The 17,500-nt window shown below is 34.1% G+C and overlaps 1 protein-coding gene across 9 annotated transcripts in view; it reads right to left on the reverse strand.

Moving 5' to 3' along the window:
- Positions 1-17,500, reverse strand: part of LOC130054712 (zinc finger protein basonuclin-2-like) — a 55,008-nt gene that overhangs the window by 14,365 nt on the left and 23,143 nt on the right. For 5 of the 9 annotated variants that reach the window (XM_056165242.1, XM_056165239.1, XM_056165243.1 and 2 more), the window contains one exon: positions 14,213-14,315. The exons of 1 other annotated variant lie outside the window; for it this stretch is intronic. In XM_056165242.1, coding sequence (XP_056021217.1) covers positions 14,213-14,315 — 103 coding nt within the window. Of the gene's footprint in view, positions 1-3,013; positions 3,173-14,212; positions 14,316-16,312; positions 16,434-17,500 lie in introns of those variants that run through there. 3 more of the 9 variants (XM_056165244.1, XM_056165246.1, XM_056165247.1) reach the window with 3 other exon arrangements.

The following is a 17,500-nucleotide window of genomic DNA, read 5'->3' on the forward strand; positions in this document are numbered from 1 at the left end:
ACTGGGAAATGTCACATGACTATCAGGAGCAGTAGCAGGCACACACCTCTGAGCTTCCTAGATCACATTGAATCTCCTACTGTTGCAGACAACACACGCAGCACCTGTTTTCTTTCATAATTCATTTTTCCGATGTCAAGATAAATTTTTTTATGTTAAAAATCTTTATAGATAGACAATAGGATTCACTTGCATGAATTTTTGCAAAAAATTTCAACACATGAGTAGAAAGGACATCCATGTCAATTAAAAGGAAACAGAAACACTGGAAGATGATGATCGCCATCAGCTGCAAATGTCAGTTTCTATACAGAAGCATGCAAAAATTCAGTCACAAAAACGAAAAAACACGTCACAAAGATGATAACCCAAACACGTCACATAAAAAAATCAAAAAATACGGGAAAGGTCTGTTGTGTGATAAAATCGGCAAATACAATCTGTTGATTTTAGTTATAATTTCATTAGAAATCGGATTTTATTTTGAAAACGGAAGACATGGTACATCTTCTAAAATGACAAAGAAAGCAATAGCTGTAAACACCTCCGGGTGTTTTATGCATTTGGGGGAAAAAACATAAGTTGCAATATTTGCGGAATGTCCTTAGCAAATTGAAAGTTGTGAATGCATGTAATTGATCTACATTCCCTAAATGTTAGGGATGACTCTCTAATGCCCTCCCATCATAGGTATATTGCCAATTACTGTCATTAACAATAAAATTGCTGACTTGTAACCAAACGATATTTTGACTTGTTTTAAGTTATATAGCATGCTTTCCGTTTTATCATAATGGGCCTGTCAGCGATGAACACTACAGCCTGCCTCTTTGTACGTTAAACGGAAAAAGACATGCATCTGCAACATTAAAACACATTTAGTCAAGAAAACCAAAATGACAGCCACGGAGACTGAAATTCTTTTCACTTTGTGACTGAATTCAACAATGTAATACACTAGAAAAAGTTAAACAGGTTCAAAAGATAATTTGAGGGGTTTTTGCATGCATTATTTTTTATCATTAAAGAAATCAATTTGATAAGATGCAGTTTTGGAAGGAACACGAGATTCAATGAAAAATCACTCTTATACCAATGACAATGTTGTAAGTCAAGATGATTGGGCTTAAAAATAGTCTCAACAGTGACATCAGGAATAGCGGCAGTGCTAATTAATTATAGATCCATTACAGTCTAATTAATTGTCCCATAGCATGCGACATCCAGTCAAGATCGGGATATCATGCCAGGTTTAATACTGTGTCAACAGTCTCCACTAGCAAGCAACAATGACTTAACTTCTTATTTGTACTAAGAACAATATGGTCTTCACTCACAAGCAAAGCAAGGACTAAAATTCCCATTTGTACTAAGAACAACAGTATCCACTTGCTGGCAACACAATGACTATAAACTTCTTATTTGTACTGACAATATAGTCTTCATTCACAAGCAACATAATGGCTAAACTTCTCATTAGCAATTCAAATAAATTTGCATCACTGGTACATTTTCAATTTCAATCAATGTTTAAAAGCATTGTCAATTCACAATGTTGCGATTACCAATTTCTGAGTAAAGTAACATAATCCTATTTATCATATTCATGAGCATATCATTTAGATAAAAGACCATAAAATTTTAAACATTTGATGTTTACAAAAAAATTTAAAAAACATGGGACAAATAAAAATTAACCTTTGAATTTTCAAATCTTGTGAGAAACCATACTGTAGTACTGAATTCTTTTTTGAATAATTAAAAAGAAGAAAATATGACCATCTTGTATATATCAATATACAAAAAATGATTCAGAATAGCAAAATTGAGTGAAGAAAAATCAAAGTGTTCATCAGCCTTGAGCAGAAACGTCTAAAATGTTGACCCTATATGGCTGTAAGGCACATCTCCCGTGACATATCGACATCATAGAAATTGGTGGTTTCGGCTCTGCAAACAAGCATGTGACACAACTTTGACAAACATGTTGGAACTACAGCTTGGAAATTAGCAAGACGCATCAGAATCATCATCAATTGGGTTTTGTCGCAATGGATCCGACATTTTTCTTGTCTTTTCATCTCATTCCTGATATGTCGGAAATTTTGGGTAGGAAAAAAATTGATTTCAGATCACCACTGTTTCTCAGTAACCTTTAATAAAGTGCCAAAATTCAATGCCCAAATCAATAGCATTTTCAAAAAATGAGAATTAAAAAAGAAATACAATGCATATCTTCATATCAATCATATGAACAAAATGCATTTCTCCCTATTTTTGGCACTTCTTGAAAAAGGACAGATTGGATTTCTCTGATAAAAAGTTCACAATGACAACTGAAGATGATCGTTTTCATGTATCTTAAAAAAAACCAATGGATTCAGAGAGGTTACTGCAAATGCATTGCTTATAAAATATTAATTGAAAATTTCACACAAATTCACAGGCAAGTCTGTGATGTGGGGGAGACATTTTGATCCTGCAATAAAAATGGCTTAATTCCGTCTGTCCTTGATTTAATTTGGATTGTCTTTGGAATTCATCCCATTTTGCCCCATGGTGACCATAGTTGTCACATGTATGTCAACTGAGCACAATGTCTATTGACAGGTTCTAGAAGATAGGACAGTGTTGAATGATTATGGTATCGACCACAGTGACAATTTGTTAAATACAGAGGGTACTGTTTCCTACAATAGTGTCCCCATAGTCCGTGAGACAGTCCAAATGACCGAGATTTGACAACAGGATGCTCTCTTAGGGAGACAACCAACAGTCAAAGTGTTTCAAGTACTTCACGAGACAATCCAAATGATTGAGATTTGACAATGGGAAGCCCTCTTAGGGATACAATTTTGATTCTACTTAAGCAGCAGTGAAAGCGTTTCACTTACTTCTTACAAGCTGATCGTGAAGTTTAAACAAAGTTGATAAAACTTTCAAAATATAAAAATGCAGTGTAATCTTATAATGAAATTTCCTTAACAAAATTGCTTCAAAAAAGTGTACTTACAAAAGTGTCCCTTACAAAACAGAAAACCGCCAGTGTGATAAAAACATGTGGCCCTCTTGTTGCTTCAGGAACTGATGTAAAAGTGCCTGGAGAAAGGGAAGGCTGAGAGGTGTAATAATGTCCCCTACTGTGTCAGCCTCCCAAGCATTGACAGTGTCACCCCTAGCTCCTTCTTATCTGGTAATCTCTGGACAAATAAGTCTAGATTACCACTGAAAGAGGGGGCTCTATCTACAGAAGCCATGTGGTTCCCATCAGGAGGCTGGGAAACTCACAGCAAAGTCTTTGACACCCATATCAGATTACACATTTACTCCAAAATGGTGACAGATATGGCAGTTAAAAAGCTTCTTTATATAATATTTATGGTTTATGTGCATGCCTGTCATTTGATATGTCTTTAAATTATTTTTTTCTTAATACATTATTTCAAATTAAAGTTTAATTTACAATACAGAAGTCTAAAAGATACATATACAATAATTTCTTTTTGTTTATTGAATTTTTTTTTTTTTAAATTGATGGCTGGGGAAAAGTTCATAAGTAACATGTTGAACTTTTGATGACAGCTTAAAGCCACAGAGTTGAAAAAATTCCAAAATATTCAGCATTTGGAAATGTTCAGCTGAAACTGAACAAAGAACGTTTGATTCATGTGACACAGCACCTTGCATTATGGGACTGTATAACTTTATCAGAGTCAAGCATGTGGTTTCTGACAAACATCTTTTTTGATACTTGGAGAAAAACTAAAGGCGGGACCTGCCAAAAAGGTTTTCTCAGCCTTCAGGGGAACAAACACAGCAGTGACATTGTTTACACAGAGGATTACAGTCACTGCTCCAAACCTGTTTACATATATACACACAAAGAGTACACAGGATACACATGATATAGATGTATGTATACAGAGATTTACAAGCCCATTGGACAATTTCAGCCTGGTGATGGCATCCTCCCACTGCTAATTCACAGGCTTGGAAGGTGTTAATTACCATGACTAATTAACAAATAGGAGGTTAGTCTGGTACTAACTGAAAGAATATTTTTGAGGTTACATGGAACTATGTGAAATATCTTGGAATATGTCATCATATTTCAAAATAGTCACACCTTGTTCACATACAAAATATTTCTTTATTAATAAGTTTTAATATCATGTAGTTGCCTAATTATCACCAAAAGAAAAACATATCAAGATGTTTATTACTTATGAAACAATATTATTTTATTAACAACATATAGACATCAAAGTTAAAAGTCTTTAAAAATTCATCCATTTTATGGAATCTTAATCTCAGTTTGTTGTAACAATCGTTCTTGGATGTTTCAAACTTCTACACAAGCTGGTCAAACTTGCTCTCTTTTGAGAAGTGGACAGGTGTACATTCACGGGGATGTATGTTATGCCTGTCCACTTCTCCAAAGAGAATAGCTAAGCACTCAGTATGGTCTTTTCTTGGCTATTGGTACAGTACTTCTCCATATGGAGTCAGTTAAGATTAACCCAGTCTGTGTTTTATGTTGCAGCACTTCCTCTGCAGAACCTCAGGTCATTCATTAGTCATTGGTTGTCTCTTTGTGGGCCATGTAGCAGTTGACAAAATTTCTCAGCTGTGTTCCCACCAAGACATCAGTCTGGGGAATGGAAATAATCTCGTCCCCCGCTGTGTCTCAAAGTGCCTTCCCCCTCCAGATAATTTCTCTGTCCTCTATGTGGTCACTTAATCTTTGTCACTAAAGCTCTTGCAGAAAAGGGCCTTCTTGCAGACATGATTTAGGTTCCCCTTTGATGAAAATTTAAAAGTTTTTGCCCTCTGGTTTATATCAAATTCATAAAATTTTGACCTATTTTGATAACTTGTCCTCTAGATGACCAGAACTACCCCATAAAAATCTCAAGTGGGGAAACAGTCTGGTTATGAGATTTGGTCCCTTGTTTCTTTATATTCTAAACTGCTTTCTTGCAGTGTAATTACTTTTTTGTCATCAAAATATCACACCTCTCTCCTTGTTTATACATGTGTGCAACATCAATGTTTTCCTCACATGTTAAATTCACCCCAGTCACACATATGATAACGATTCAGCAACAACTTTCTCACCAAAAGAAAGACTTTGACAAACTTTTTTTCATGTCTCCACTAAATGTAACCCAGCACAGGACAAGGTCATTATCCCAGCATGAGACAACTTCTAACTTCTGCTGCAAACCAGATGTGACAAAACTTCATGGGAATGCAGTAATACAGTGGCTTCAGTGCTGCATTCTGAGACACAAAAATGGATGGCGTTTCAAGTATCCACTTATTCAAGACTGTTTTAAAATTAAGTTAGAAAGTTAAATCATGTTGACAGACAATTTTCAAGACCCCCATTCTGTTTGTGAAAATTAGTGTTATTGAACCACGAAAATTAAATAATGGAGCAATAGAGACAGAGCGAGGACTCAAAAATGCGTTTTGTCAAGTGACGTCAAATTGTCAAAGTGAAATGAAAAACTCGGCAATAATTCTTCATTGGGTTTTCTAATTTCATTCTACAGCGACTTTTTCAGTGTCCCTTCTCTTAATAAGGCAAACAAATGAGAAAAATCTATAAGAATTACGTTTGTGCCTTGTTTATGACAAAGCAAATTAAGATTGTCCCCCAGTCCTACATGGTAATAGTGTCCCCAGGAACGCAGAACAATCAATGAGGGTGGACTTTATTTAATTGATAAGATACAAAAAAGCTGTAATTGGCCAATGAAGTTGTATAATGGTTCGGAGACCTAGTGGGATGAAGTCTGATCAAACAAGCTTGACAGTGGAAACTTCATTAATTGAAAATTTGTTGACCTGTTTAGAGAAAATTCTATTGCACAATTTAATTTGTAGAAATCTGCATGAAAAGGAGATAATTCATATTTTTTCTCCATATGTGACAGTTTTTAAAAAAAAAGAACGAAATGTAGTTTTGTATTGAAAGCCAATGAAAAGAACCTCATCCGTAATTGTCTCTGCAGTTTCAAATTTCCAATATAACAAGCAAATTGCTCAAGATTTCAGCAAAAACGAAATGTCTGCATGCTCAATGTACTTTAATTATGAAACAACTTGTAAATCAAATCTGTATCAAATTAAATTGACAAACGTAAAGAAGTGAAATAAAACACAGAACCCAAAAAACTCCAATTTCAGTTGATAAGGTTTCCGTGGTGATGCGGAGCCCTTGTGATGTCCCTGTTTTCTGCAGACCGTCTTCAGGACAGCTGATTAACAGATACACAGCACACAAACATACAATGTCACTGGAATTTTGTGACCCCTTCCCTTCTTATCACCGTGGTGGAGATGAGTGGAGGAAATGATGTATAGGGTTTCTCTGTCTGTTTTGGTAAAACAAAACCCAATCTCATCACTTCAGATAGGGTGAGCTGCCTCTCTGGTTTGTCCTGGGCCATTACTTCCCTCTGCATTGATTTTTCCTGGAGGGTGACCATTCTGCCGAATGACATTATCTTCTGTCATTTGAGAGCCCTGTCGGCTGATTTTATGACAATTTCAAATTTGTCTCTTATCACAACTCTGACAGCCTTCAGAAAATTCATCATGCTAACTTACAAGCCCCAACTCAATAATCATATGATACCCCTTCACATATTCTGTCTACAAGATTTGGTTTTTTCCCCCCAGTATGTTCAAGGATCTCATCTGACCTCTTGTTCCAAGAAGAAGTAACAAACTTTATTTGTCAAAGATACACAGAGAGTTAAAGCTACAAAGAGCATATATGTTTGTATTAATTGAAAACAATTTGAATGTAATTTTTCTAAAACCATGGGTTACTTAAATTCAAAATACAAAAAAAGATAAATTAATTTTATTTCTATACCTATCACTGAAGGTCTACGAAGTTCAACTTTTATTCCATACCAAAAACAACAGTATAGACATATATACAAAGGACCACCATATAGACTGACAATGAACAACCAACCATTCCCAGAGAAATATTAAGCAAACAATGATAATTTTTTCATTGATAGTCTCTCTACATATACTTATTAATGTATCATTTCAAATGGTAGATATAAGATATCGAAGGCAAAAGCATTGGAAATGTAAATATTCTCCCATGAATTGCAAAATAACATCCCACAATCAGAATACACTAATGAATATAACATTTTAAGATATGAAATATTTAATAAATTTGACATGTACTACCAATCTCCTCACATTTAAAGGCCAAGACATCCAATGTTTACAGGATTGGCTTGACAAACTATTTGAATATTAATTAAAGATTTAACTCCATGCACCAGTGAGAGAAGGTATAAATTAACACATACTTAATTGTTTACACAGCCTTGAATTGTCGAAGTGAACATTGCTGAGGTCAACAAACCAAGTAAGACTAAGAGAAAACAACAAATAAGTCTACGAGAACTCCATTTTAGGACTTAACGGAAGTGACAAACCCGAACTCCCATTGAAGTTTGAACATGTGCAATGGCTTTAAAGGGGCATGGACACGAATTTTGATCGTCTGAAATTAACATTTTTTGGTCATAGAAATAAAGATCTTTTATAAATAGGTAGATTAAAAATTATCTATACACATGATACCCTTCGTATTTACATTAATCATGTAAATACATGTACGGTGTTTGTCGAGATCTACAGCGAGATGAATGTGCACACATTTCATAGGAGAGCAAAAAAGAGCTTGTCATCAGCCAAGAAAATGTGTGCGGATATAAGAAGACCATGATTTCTAAAAAGTATTTAAAAAATAGTCAACACTTTGACATGGGTTGAATTTAGAGTGCATATGTAAAGAAAAAAGAACTGAAAATTTTTGTTGTGATAGCTTTTATCGTCAAAGCTGTCATCTTTCGCGCCATGTTGATAGTTAAGTCACACAAACATTTAACAGGGCATGTGCCTTGTTTTTAAAATGAAAAGTTTACATGTTTCATACACATCCTTGCATCAGGTTTTGAAATTTGGGTTTTTTGCTATGTTTTACACATATCAAAAACTTAAATATTCTAGTAAAAAAAAACGACAAAATCGCATCCATGCCCCTTTAAGGTCATATAAGACAGATTCTAGCAATAGTTTTTCCCCACCTGAATATCAATTTTGTACAACAAATCTATCAAAAATATCATACCAAATTATCAATAAATATTGCCATCAAGAAATCAAAGAACGGAGTTACTAGCCAATGAAAACTGCCTCATGTTTATTATTCTAGTTACTAGCCAATGAAAACTGCCTTGCGATTATCATTCTAATTACTAGCCAATGAAAACTGCCTTGTGATTATCATTCTAGTTACTAGCCAATGAAAACTGTCTAATGATTATTATTCTAGTTACTAGCCATTGAAAACTGCCTCATGATTATCATTCTAGTTACTATAGCCAATGAAAACTGCCTCATGACTATCATTCTAGTTACTAGCCAATGAAAACTGCCTTGTGATTATCATTCTGGTTACTATAGCCAATGAAAACTGTCTAATGATTATCACTCTAGTTACTAGCCAATGAAAACTGCCTCGTGATCATTCTAGTTACTAGCCAATGAAAACTGCCTCATAATTATTATTCTAGTTACTAGCCAATGAAAACTGCCTCTTGATCATTCTAATTACTGCCTCATGATTAGCATTCTAGTTACTATAACCAATGAAAACTGTTTCATGATTATTATTCTAGTTACTAGCCAATGAAAACTGCCTTGTGATTATCATTCTAGTTACTAGCCAATGAAAACTGCCTCACGATTATTATTCTAGTTACTAGCCAATGAAAACTGCCTAGTGATTATCAATCTAGTTACTAGCCAATGAAAACTGTCTCATGATACTAGCCAATGAAAACTGTCTTGTGATTATCATTCTAGTTACTGCCTCAGGATCATCATTCTAGTCACTAGCCAATGAAAATTGCCTCGTGACTATCATTCTAGTTACTATAGCCAATGAAAACTGTCTCATGATTAGCATTCTAGTTACTAGCCAATGAAAACTGCCTCATGATCATTCTAGTTGCTAGCCAATGAAAACTGTCTAGTAATTATCACTCTAGTTACTAGCCAATGAAAACTGTCTCATGATTATTATTCTAGTTACTAGCCAATAAAAACTGCCTTGTGATTATCATTCTAGTTACTAGCCAATGAAAACTGCCTCAGGATCATCATTTTAGTCACTAGCCAATGAAAACTGTCTCATGATTATCACTCTAGTTACTAGCCAATGAAAACTGCCTCTTGATCACTCTAGTTACTAGCCAATGAAAACTGCCTCATGATTCTAGATTTCCAAATTTTGTGACACTGTAAAAGACCCATTTTCAAAATTAAAACAGTAGCATATTTTTTAAGATAAGAAATTGACGAGTTTTTGGAGAAGGACCCAGAGTTCATTGTGTAAGGATATCGGTATGAACCCTGGCATTTTAATGTGAACGCAATTAACTAAATCAATGATTCTTAATTGAAAAATAGTGAAATTATAATCTTATTTGTTTTGTCCTTCTTGCATATGATCTTTTTAATTTGTATGATACTGCAAGTCAAAGGTGTACTGTATAGATGATTGTAAAAAAAAAAAAGAATTCTAAAAAGAACTTAGATCCACTCATATACTTGCTAAACAAAATGGTGTTTGTGTATCGAGTGTGAGAGCAGATAGAACACCTTCTCTTAAATAGATTTGTTTCACTGCCCTGAAAAGTTTTGACAAAATAATCTGCTTTGATGTTTCACCCTTTACTTCTTGTTTTTCCATTTGTTCAATTTTTTATTCTTGCTTAGATGGTGAAGACAGGGGGTGGTGGGGTGTCTTACATCATAGCAATAGCTTCGAATTAATTTCAACTGATACAGGTTTCTCTGGGACACACTTTCAATTTATTTTCAATGAATTTACATTCTAAACACAGGATATTGAGGAGGCTATTTCTACAATTTATGTAGAGTCTTTTAAACACTATATGATCCTTAACTAGCTGTTGATGTTTCATGTTTTTTCATCGGCTTTGTCAGGTTTGTAGGTATGTCGAACAGAGTCGGTCTGGCATCTGGTCAAAGATTTAGCTTCTTATACAGCAGTTTTTGGCTAAATCGAGATGTAATTTAAATTGACCAGCCTTAAAATTTTTGGCAAACAGCTTTGAAAATTCAGTGAATGTGAAGCGATCTCGGCATACTCAAATCTCCCTGAATTTTGGATCCTTTGAGAATAAGTACACGGAAACACCCTTCTGATTTCCAACATAACAGTTGAGCTATATTTTGATAGATAATAGTTATAAAAACAATCCACCAATGCACCAGAAGTCATCAACAAAGGGAGATAAATCATCATACTTGTATAATAATTTACACAAATGCAACTTTCAACAAACTGTAGTGTCAGTTACTTTGCAAATTTGTTTGAATTACTTATCTAAAATCTTTATTAATTAAACAGTACGTAACTTTTAGATATAACAAAATTTATGCCAAATATTATGACATTTAAAAGGCAGTGAAAAAAGTGGAGGTCTACAAAAACAACTGTTGCCATGCTAGCAAATCTGCAAGTATTTTAAAATTGAATTTTAAAAGACCAAAACCTATTTACACACAATTACAAATGAAATTCAGCGGAATTTATGTTACTCTTTATTTTTCCATGCTCCGAGAAGACATTAATTGCCGAAATAACAAAGTTTTAACTATTTACATACAATTACAAATGAAATTCAGCGGAATTTATGTTACTCTTTATTTTTCCATGCTTCAAGAAGATATTAATTGCCGAAATAACAAAGTTTTAACTTTAGAAATCAAAACAATGATCCACCTTGTTAGCACTATTTTTCAAAATCTGTGCATTTACTGAATGTGAAGTTATGAATACATTAATAGGCACAAACTTAAAGTTTTCTAATGCATGTACAGCCTATCATGATGTAATATCTAGCTAATATTTTCAAATTGAAAGATTTTTTAAAAAAGTTTTTGGATAGTATAAGGAATGTACTTTTTAGTAGTGAAAGCATGACTTTTTTTAAAAAGATAAAATGTGCAACACATTAGCAGGTGCTGCATACCATGTTACATAGAATCATGGTTTTTCTGCAATCACAATAATTTTCTAAGTTATGCCCAGAAGCACCATCTAATAGCACTCTACATATACTGAACTTTTTATTTTGCCATTTCCCTGTATGCTGGACCAGTATTCTTAAACTTTAATTCTTCTAATCTCGGTTCAATTTTACGAACCTTTCTGTAAAATGACAAATTTATATAGAATAAACTCACCAAACCATCAATCATCTCAAAGCAATGAAAAGAAATTTTTTAATGTAATGGGCATTTTTTCTTTACGATTTTGTTCTCAATCAACAGACTACAACAAAAACTGAATTTCCACTGATTACGGCTACAATCTACTTCTGTTAGCACCACACAGCAGGACCGAAAATGGCACTGATGCCGAAAACGGAGTTTAGCTACATTTACATGTAAGCTATGAAGTGTGGTTTCATTGTCATTATTTGATATGAACAATCACAAGCACTGTCGAAAAATTAAATGACACACATGTAAGCTAAATATAGCAAAAAAATTGTGAAATCTATAAATTTTCCAAATTACAAGGGCCATAACTCTGCTGAAAGTTTGTCAACTGCAGTAAAACTTGATCTGTAATTTGTCTGTACTTACCATGGTGCTAAAATTTCATGATTTGTTACAAGGGCACAATCGCAATGGTTTTAATTTCATGTTCCAGGAAAAATGTTATTATGAAAGCATGAAATACTTCTGATGTATATATATGCACTATGGTTTAAATTTGCAGAAAAATTATAAATCATGAACATTTTTATAGTATAATTAAAGCCATCATGTTAATTTCCCAATCTACAGTATACAACTGCATTACTAAAAACCAGCTCAATATCTGCAAGAACAATGAAGAAAGTTTGGAAAACTACAAATATAATAGAATGACACACAGATAGAATGAGGTAACACTAAATGCCCTGGCTACTACATGGTGAGGGCATACAAAATGAATTAGCCCCCACACACATAACCTATATCATAAAGTAATGATGAAAAAAAGTCATCAGGAACTTGGAAACATTGTGGTCAATAGCTTTCCTGGAAAATCCTGTTTATACTTTTTAAAAATTGTATACTTAAATACTAATCCATGTGAACTTTACAACAAACTTTATATAATCAGATTCCCTTGGTTTCAAGGTACTTGACTTAATGAAGAACAGATTGTAACATCCTATAATGGCCTGGCCTTTGACAATACCTCCACACTACCCTTGTAACCAATTTACCCAGTCTTTGTAATTGATATCCATTTAACCTTTCACTTCTCTCCCTTTAAATGAAAACAATGAGGGGCCTTTCGTGGTAATAAGTGTGTTCTCGATCACTTTAGGCAGGAGTCGTTCCCCTCCTTCTCTCTAATTAAGGAGGAGACGTGTCCAATTTTAGGATAATTTTTCATTTTTTGCATGACAGACACCAATAGTGACGGGAGATTCTTTGATGACTGTGTATCATGTAGCTCTGATTGGTTAATCTAATTACCCCGAGTTACTCTCCAGCCCACGGTGGACCTGGTCTAAATTGTCATAAACGGCACACTTAATGCCCGCAGACATCTACTGTTTTACTTATTGAAAAGCCTATGTATATTCCACTTAATCTTCACAACTTTATTAGCATAACTGGTAGAGCAGACATCACTTTCTTTGTGGCCAATGCTCCTTTGTCAGGCACAGAAAAAACGACATCCTTACCCATGACAAAGTAATTCCGCCTGATGGAAACGGAGCTTTTCAGTGTTGATACAAATATTTTCAATTTTCCAAAGTCGAGTAATTAGAGACATCAAACCAATAACCGATTTTTATCAGAGTCGTTAAGATTTTCATTACAGGTAGCATTGATAGAAGTGGTTTACCTGATCTCATCCAGGTGCATATCGTGGCTGATCGGTGAATGAGCTCTGTATGTTTGACATGGCATCAAAGTGTCACATATTGCAAGATTGGGCAATTTCTTTATTCACACACTTGAGTTAGTAGATATCAATTGATTTGCATTGAAAATTACATGTAAAACAATTCTTCAAATTACAGTAATTTACATCTATCATTCATGTGCATGTCACCATCAAGCTTACTACGTGGTGGATCAAACAGAAGGTCATGATGAAGGTCATTGGTAACCATAGAGTTAGAAAAGAATGAATTTTCCCCCTCCTGTTTGTGTATTCCTAAATCTTCAGGACCTTCCAAATACAATTTTAATCTAACTCTACTGTATCGTACTCAAATCTATTTTAAGAACTTCATCATTTCCGAGATGGAAGTTCATTAAGTCTTATATAATAATGTTTGCCATCAAGAATTACCTTTCTTATAGTGTACTGTAGATTGGATCAAACCAAATATTGAAATTAATTAATACAGCTGTAGCATATATTACACGATACAAATTTCATATGTTGTTTACATAGGGATTAATTGATCCAAAAATAGAGATTGCAATTAAATTCTTACATTTCCATGTTTTCTTTCTTAATATTTTAAAGTCATAATAATCAATGTTCAATTACAATTGATACTGGTCCTGACTACCAATTTTTTCGGAACTTTTTGATTTCAAATAATCAGCTTGATTTAAAATAATCAGCAATCCTTCCTTAATCCTTTTCCATTAGATTTATATCGTCTTCTTTTTTTATTGATGGTGTTAAGGATGATTTTCACAAATAAAATATTCATGACCTTATTTTCTACATCTGAGGTATAAACTTTTTAAAGGATTACATTCAAACAAGAACACATACTGAATTTGCAAGTGTATAATGTTGAATTAAAATATATACATGTAGCTTAATTTCTTAACTTTCAAAAGATTTGATGTCCTCCATAATAAACCTAAATAAAAAAAAAGACCTGACATACACTGAAAAACTAACATGAAAAGTTCACCAATTTTTATAAAACTGCTGATAGTAGATAAAACCTAAAATTGAATATCTTTTCAAGACAGGTATAAAATTGGCCGAGTGGCACTGTTTATACAAATCTAGTACTATTGAATCCTCTAGTAAGGTGTAAAGGAACCAAATTTATCAAACATGTGAAATAATTATCTTTAAAATATTTCTTACCATGAGCTACCCATCCATGTTTACAACCATCACAGGAACGAAGCTGAACTTTGCCAGGTGAAAAACACTCGCAGGTACAATTGGGAAAAGTGCAGCGGATTGCCTGAAAACAGAGGCCGGTAATTGGTGACTTATTATTGATGAAGTTCAATATGTGTCGATACTGGTCAGTTTTAGACAGGTCCAGCGCACCACTAGTGGGAGCATTTGTGATCTCTGACAAGCTTGGGATTGACTTGGGTTTGTCATTTTGAGACAAGTCCAGTAATGATGAAACAGACAGAAATTTTCTAGATTTGGAAAGGTCTAGTGATGTGCCAGGTATACAGCTAGTATCCATTGTCACTGATGGACAATATTTTTGGTTTCTACCGTGACCACTGTCTTGGAAATCTACATTGTCCACTCCATGGACAGTCATCTGAATCAATTGATACGGTTCACAAAAGTTTCACAATTTCTGGCCTTTTCAAAATCTGGATTTTATCAAATTTCAAGTCTTTCTTATCATATATTTTTTTTAACAGTATTTTACAAAGTTCAATCAACTTTCATTGTCATCTTAACAAATCGCTATTCATATTCAATGATTCACATTCCTACAGTCCATTGAGAAACAATCCCTTCTTGGGCCATCATTGAAAGACAATTGTTGCACGGCATTTGAGCAAAGCTGCATAGAAGGCGGGCACTTAGCGGAAGTGATTAACGAATTGACTTGTGCCATCACAGAAATCACCCTGCTCTTCAAAATTGATAAAACACATGTTCCGTGTTTTCTGTTGGTAGAATAGCCTTCTACTGGGAATCGCTTGCAAAAATTACACATTTCATGTCTTTGGTTTTGTGTAGTGGAGTGATTCAATTAAAAGAGTTTCAGGTTATCAAATGATGAAAAGAACCCAATTGTGTTTCCCTTGATGCAATTTCCACTCAGCTCCGATTTATCTTCACACTAGGAATATGATATTTTTTTTTCTTTTGGTAATTCTTTAAGTTTTGATCTTTGCACATCTTGGGCTCATATTCTGGCACACTTTGTTAATAATATTGAAAAACATTTAAGATGTTGAATGGAATCTTCTAGTCCAATGGAATCGATAGGCTTGGAATAAATTATTGCAATGATTTAGGCAGGCCTAAAGCAGTCAAACTGGCATGCATTAAAGACACAGCATTAACAATAGATGAGACAAGGCTGCCTGCAATTTAAACTGGATCAAATAACTTTCATTTTTCTATTGTCATTTCATGATAAGTGGACCTTTCTTCTCTAAGGGTAATTAGAGAATATGGCTTTAATTACAATTCTTCCTGGAATGTTACTCTAAAATAGCACTCACCAGTGACAGTCACAAACTTCAACTTTCATTTGTATGAATTTATATCATTCAATTTGTCTTAAAATGTTTTTTTCCCCATGAAATAATAAAACAAGCCTCATGAGAAAATTCAATTTAAATTAGAATGTTAAACTGGGGGGCAAATCCCTACAATGAAAGATTTTATTCCAAACTATCTGTAATTACTAGCTATAATAAGTTAAACAATGACAAAAAAAATTCTTTAACTTTGAAAAAAAATATATTTAAATTGCAAAGCACTGTCTTCCTGCTTGGAGTTTTTGAAGGAGACCAAATTTGGTACCAGTGTCCTTGCATATATCTCGCACACACGACTACATAACCCATTTCAATATCCTACCTACACAAAAAGCACCTCCGAGTTTCTGTGATTGAAACTCTGCAGGGTTGATTTGGAGGATTTTGGGAGATTGGGAGTGACAGTTGGGATTCTCACAAAATATTTCCAGACAGCGGTCCTGTCAGGAATGCATGGTTTTTAATTCACAAGAATGGGGAGCCTTTCACATCACATTATGAAAATACCCTGAATGTTTATTCATTATGAATTCCTCATTAATTAAGATTTTTTTTTTACCCTGTAGTTAAGCACACTGCTACCATGAAGAGGGAGAAAAAAGAAATACTTTTTTAAAAATATGTTGACAATTGTGGTAGTTTTCAAATCCCTATATACCAATTAGTATTCCAGAATCATCATTAAACCATTATCTTCCATTTACAAGCTCTGACATACTTTGGTAATTTTGCAGGAAGTTGTGTTTTATGGGACTCCTCAAAGCGACTCCCTCACTGCAGAGAGGAACAAGAAGTTAGCCATATTCTGTTTCCTCTGCAGAAACCCCAAACAGCTGTAAGGGTGAAGCATGAGACCTCATTAATTCTGGATTAATGTACAGTAGTCACATAATTATCTCCTCTCGTCCTCCAAAAACTCTATATCTCATATGGCACAATGGGGTAAAAGGAGGGTGTAAAATTGTAATAGGTCATGAGGAGGAGGCAATACTCATTATCAATTAATCAAACAGGATCACCTTATTTTCTTAATAATGTATAATTTTTCTCTTTTTATAACTGAGAGATCAATGTATATTGAAAATATTTTAATTATGCTACAATTTTTTGTAGAAGTACATATCTACATGTACATGTATGTATGTTGCCTTTAAAACACAGAATCTGATAGCCATGGATATGAAATGATTTGCTAGTTGTTGGTTTTTTCCCACTAAAGTTGGATTCATCGAGAAAGAAATGAAATCGAGGGGTGGTGTAGATTATGACCCATTAGTGACATTAATGTTTCTGGTACCTTGCAGCTTTTAATTATTAGTTAACACACAAAAAAACCAAGAAAATTTATAGTACCGGGTATATATGTAACACTGTTCAAAATGTTGACAGATGAAAAAAATCATTGTGAAAAAAATTTCAAGTCTTTTTTTTTTTCGGGGGGAGGGGGGTGTATTTTATATATACATCACAATGAATTTGTAGATGTTACAGGTGCACTAACTACTGAGGTTTAACAATATATGTAGTATTCCATTCAACCCCAAAAGGACTTGCCCGATAATTAATAAGATATAATAGTTGCATGCAGTCACTCCCAATCAATGGGACATTCCCTAGATATGCAATATTAAAGCAAAAAGTCTACCAAATGTGTGACAAGACTTCGCCTGGATACAGTATATGTCAGACCTACACTGTTAATATCACCAACCCCTGCCTCCCTGGTCTGTATTATATATCAGAAACCAGCATTATTTATCATTCCAAGAGAAGAACGTGTCAAAGGGTTTGAGTTAATTTTTTCTTATGAGAAGGATAGGTCTATATTTTGGCAATCGAGATGGAGGAACCCCAGAATTCCCAGTATATCATAGAAACTCTCCGTAGTTCTCTTCGACTTGAGGCT

The sequence above is a fragment of the Ostrea edulis genome, chromosome 5 (genome assembly GCF_947568905.1).
Source record: "Ostrea edulis chromosome 5, xbOstEdul1.1, whole genome shotgun sequence".
Lineage (NCBI taxonomy): Eukaryota > Metazoa > Mollusca > Bivalvia > Ostreida > Ostreidae > Ostrea > Ostrea edulis.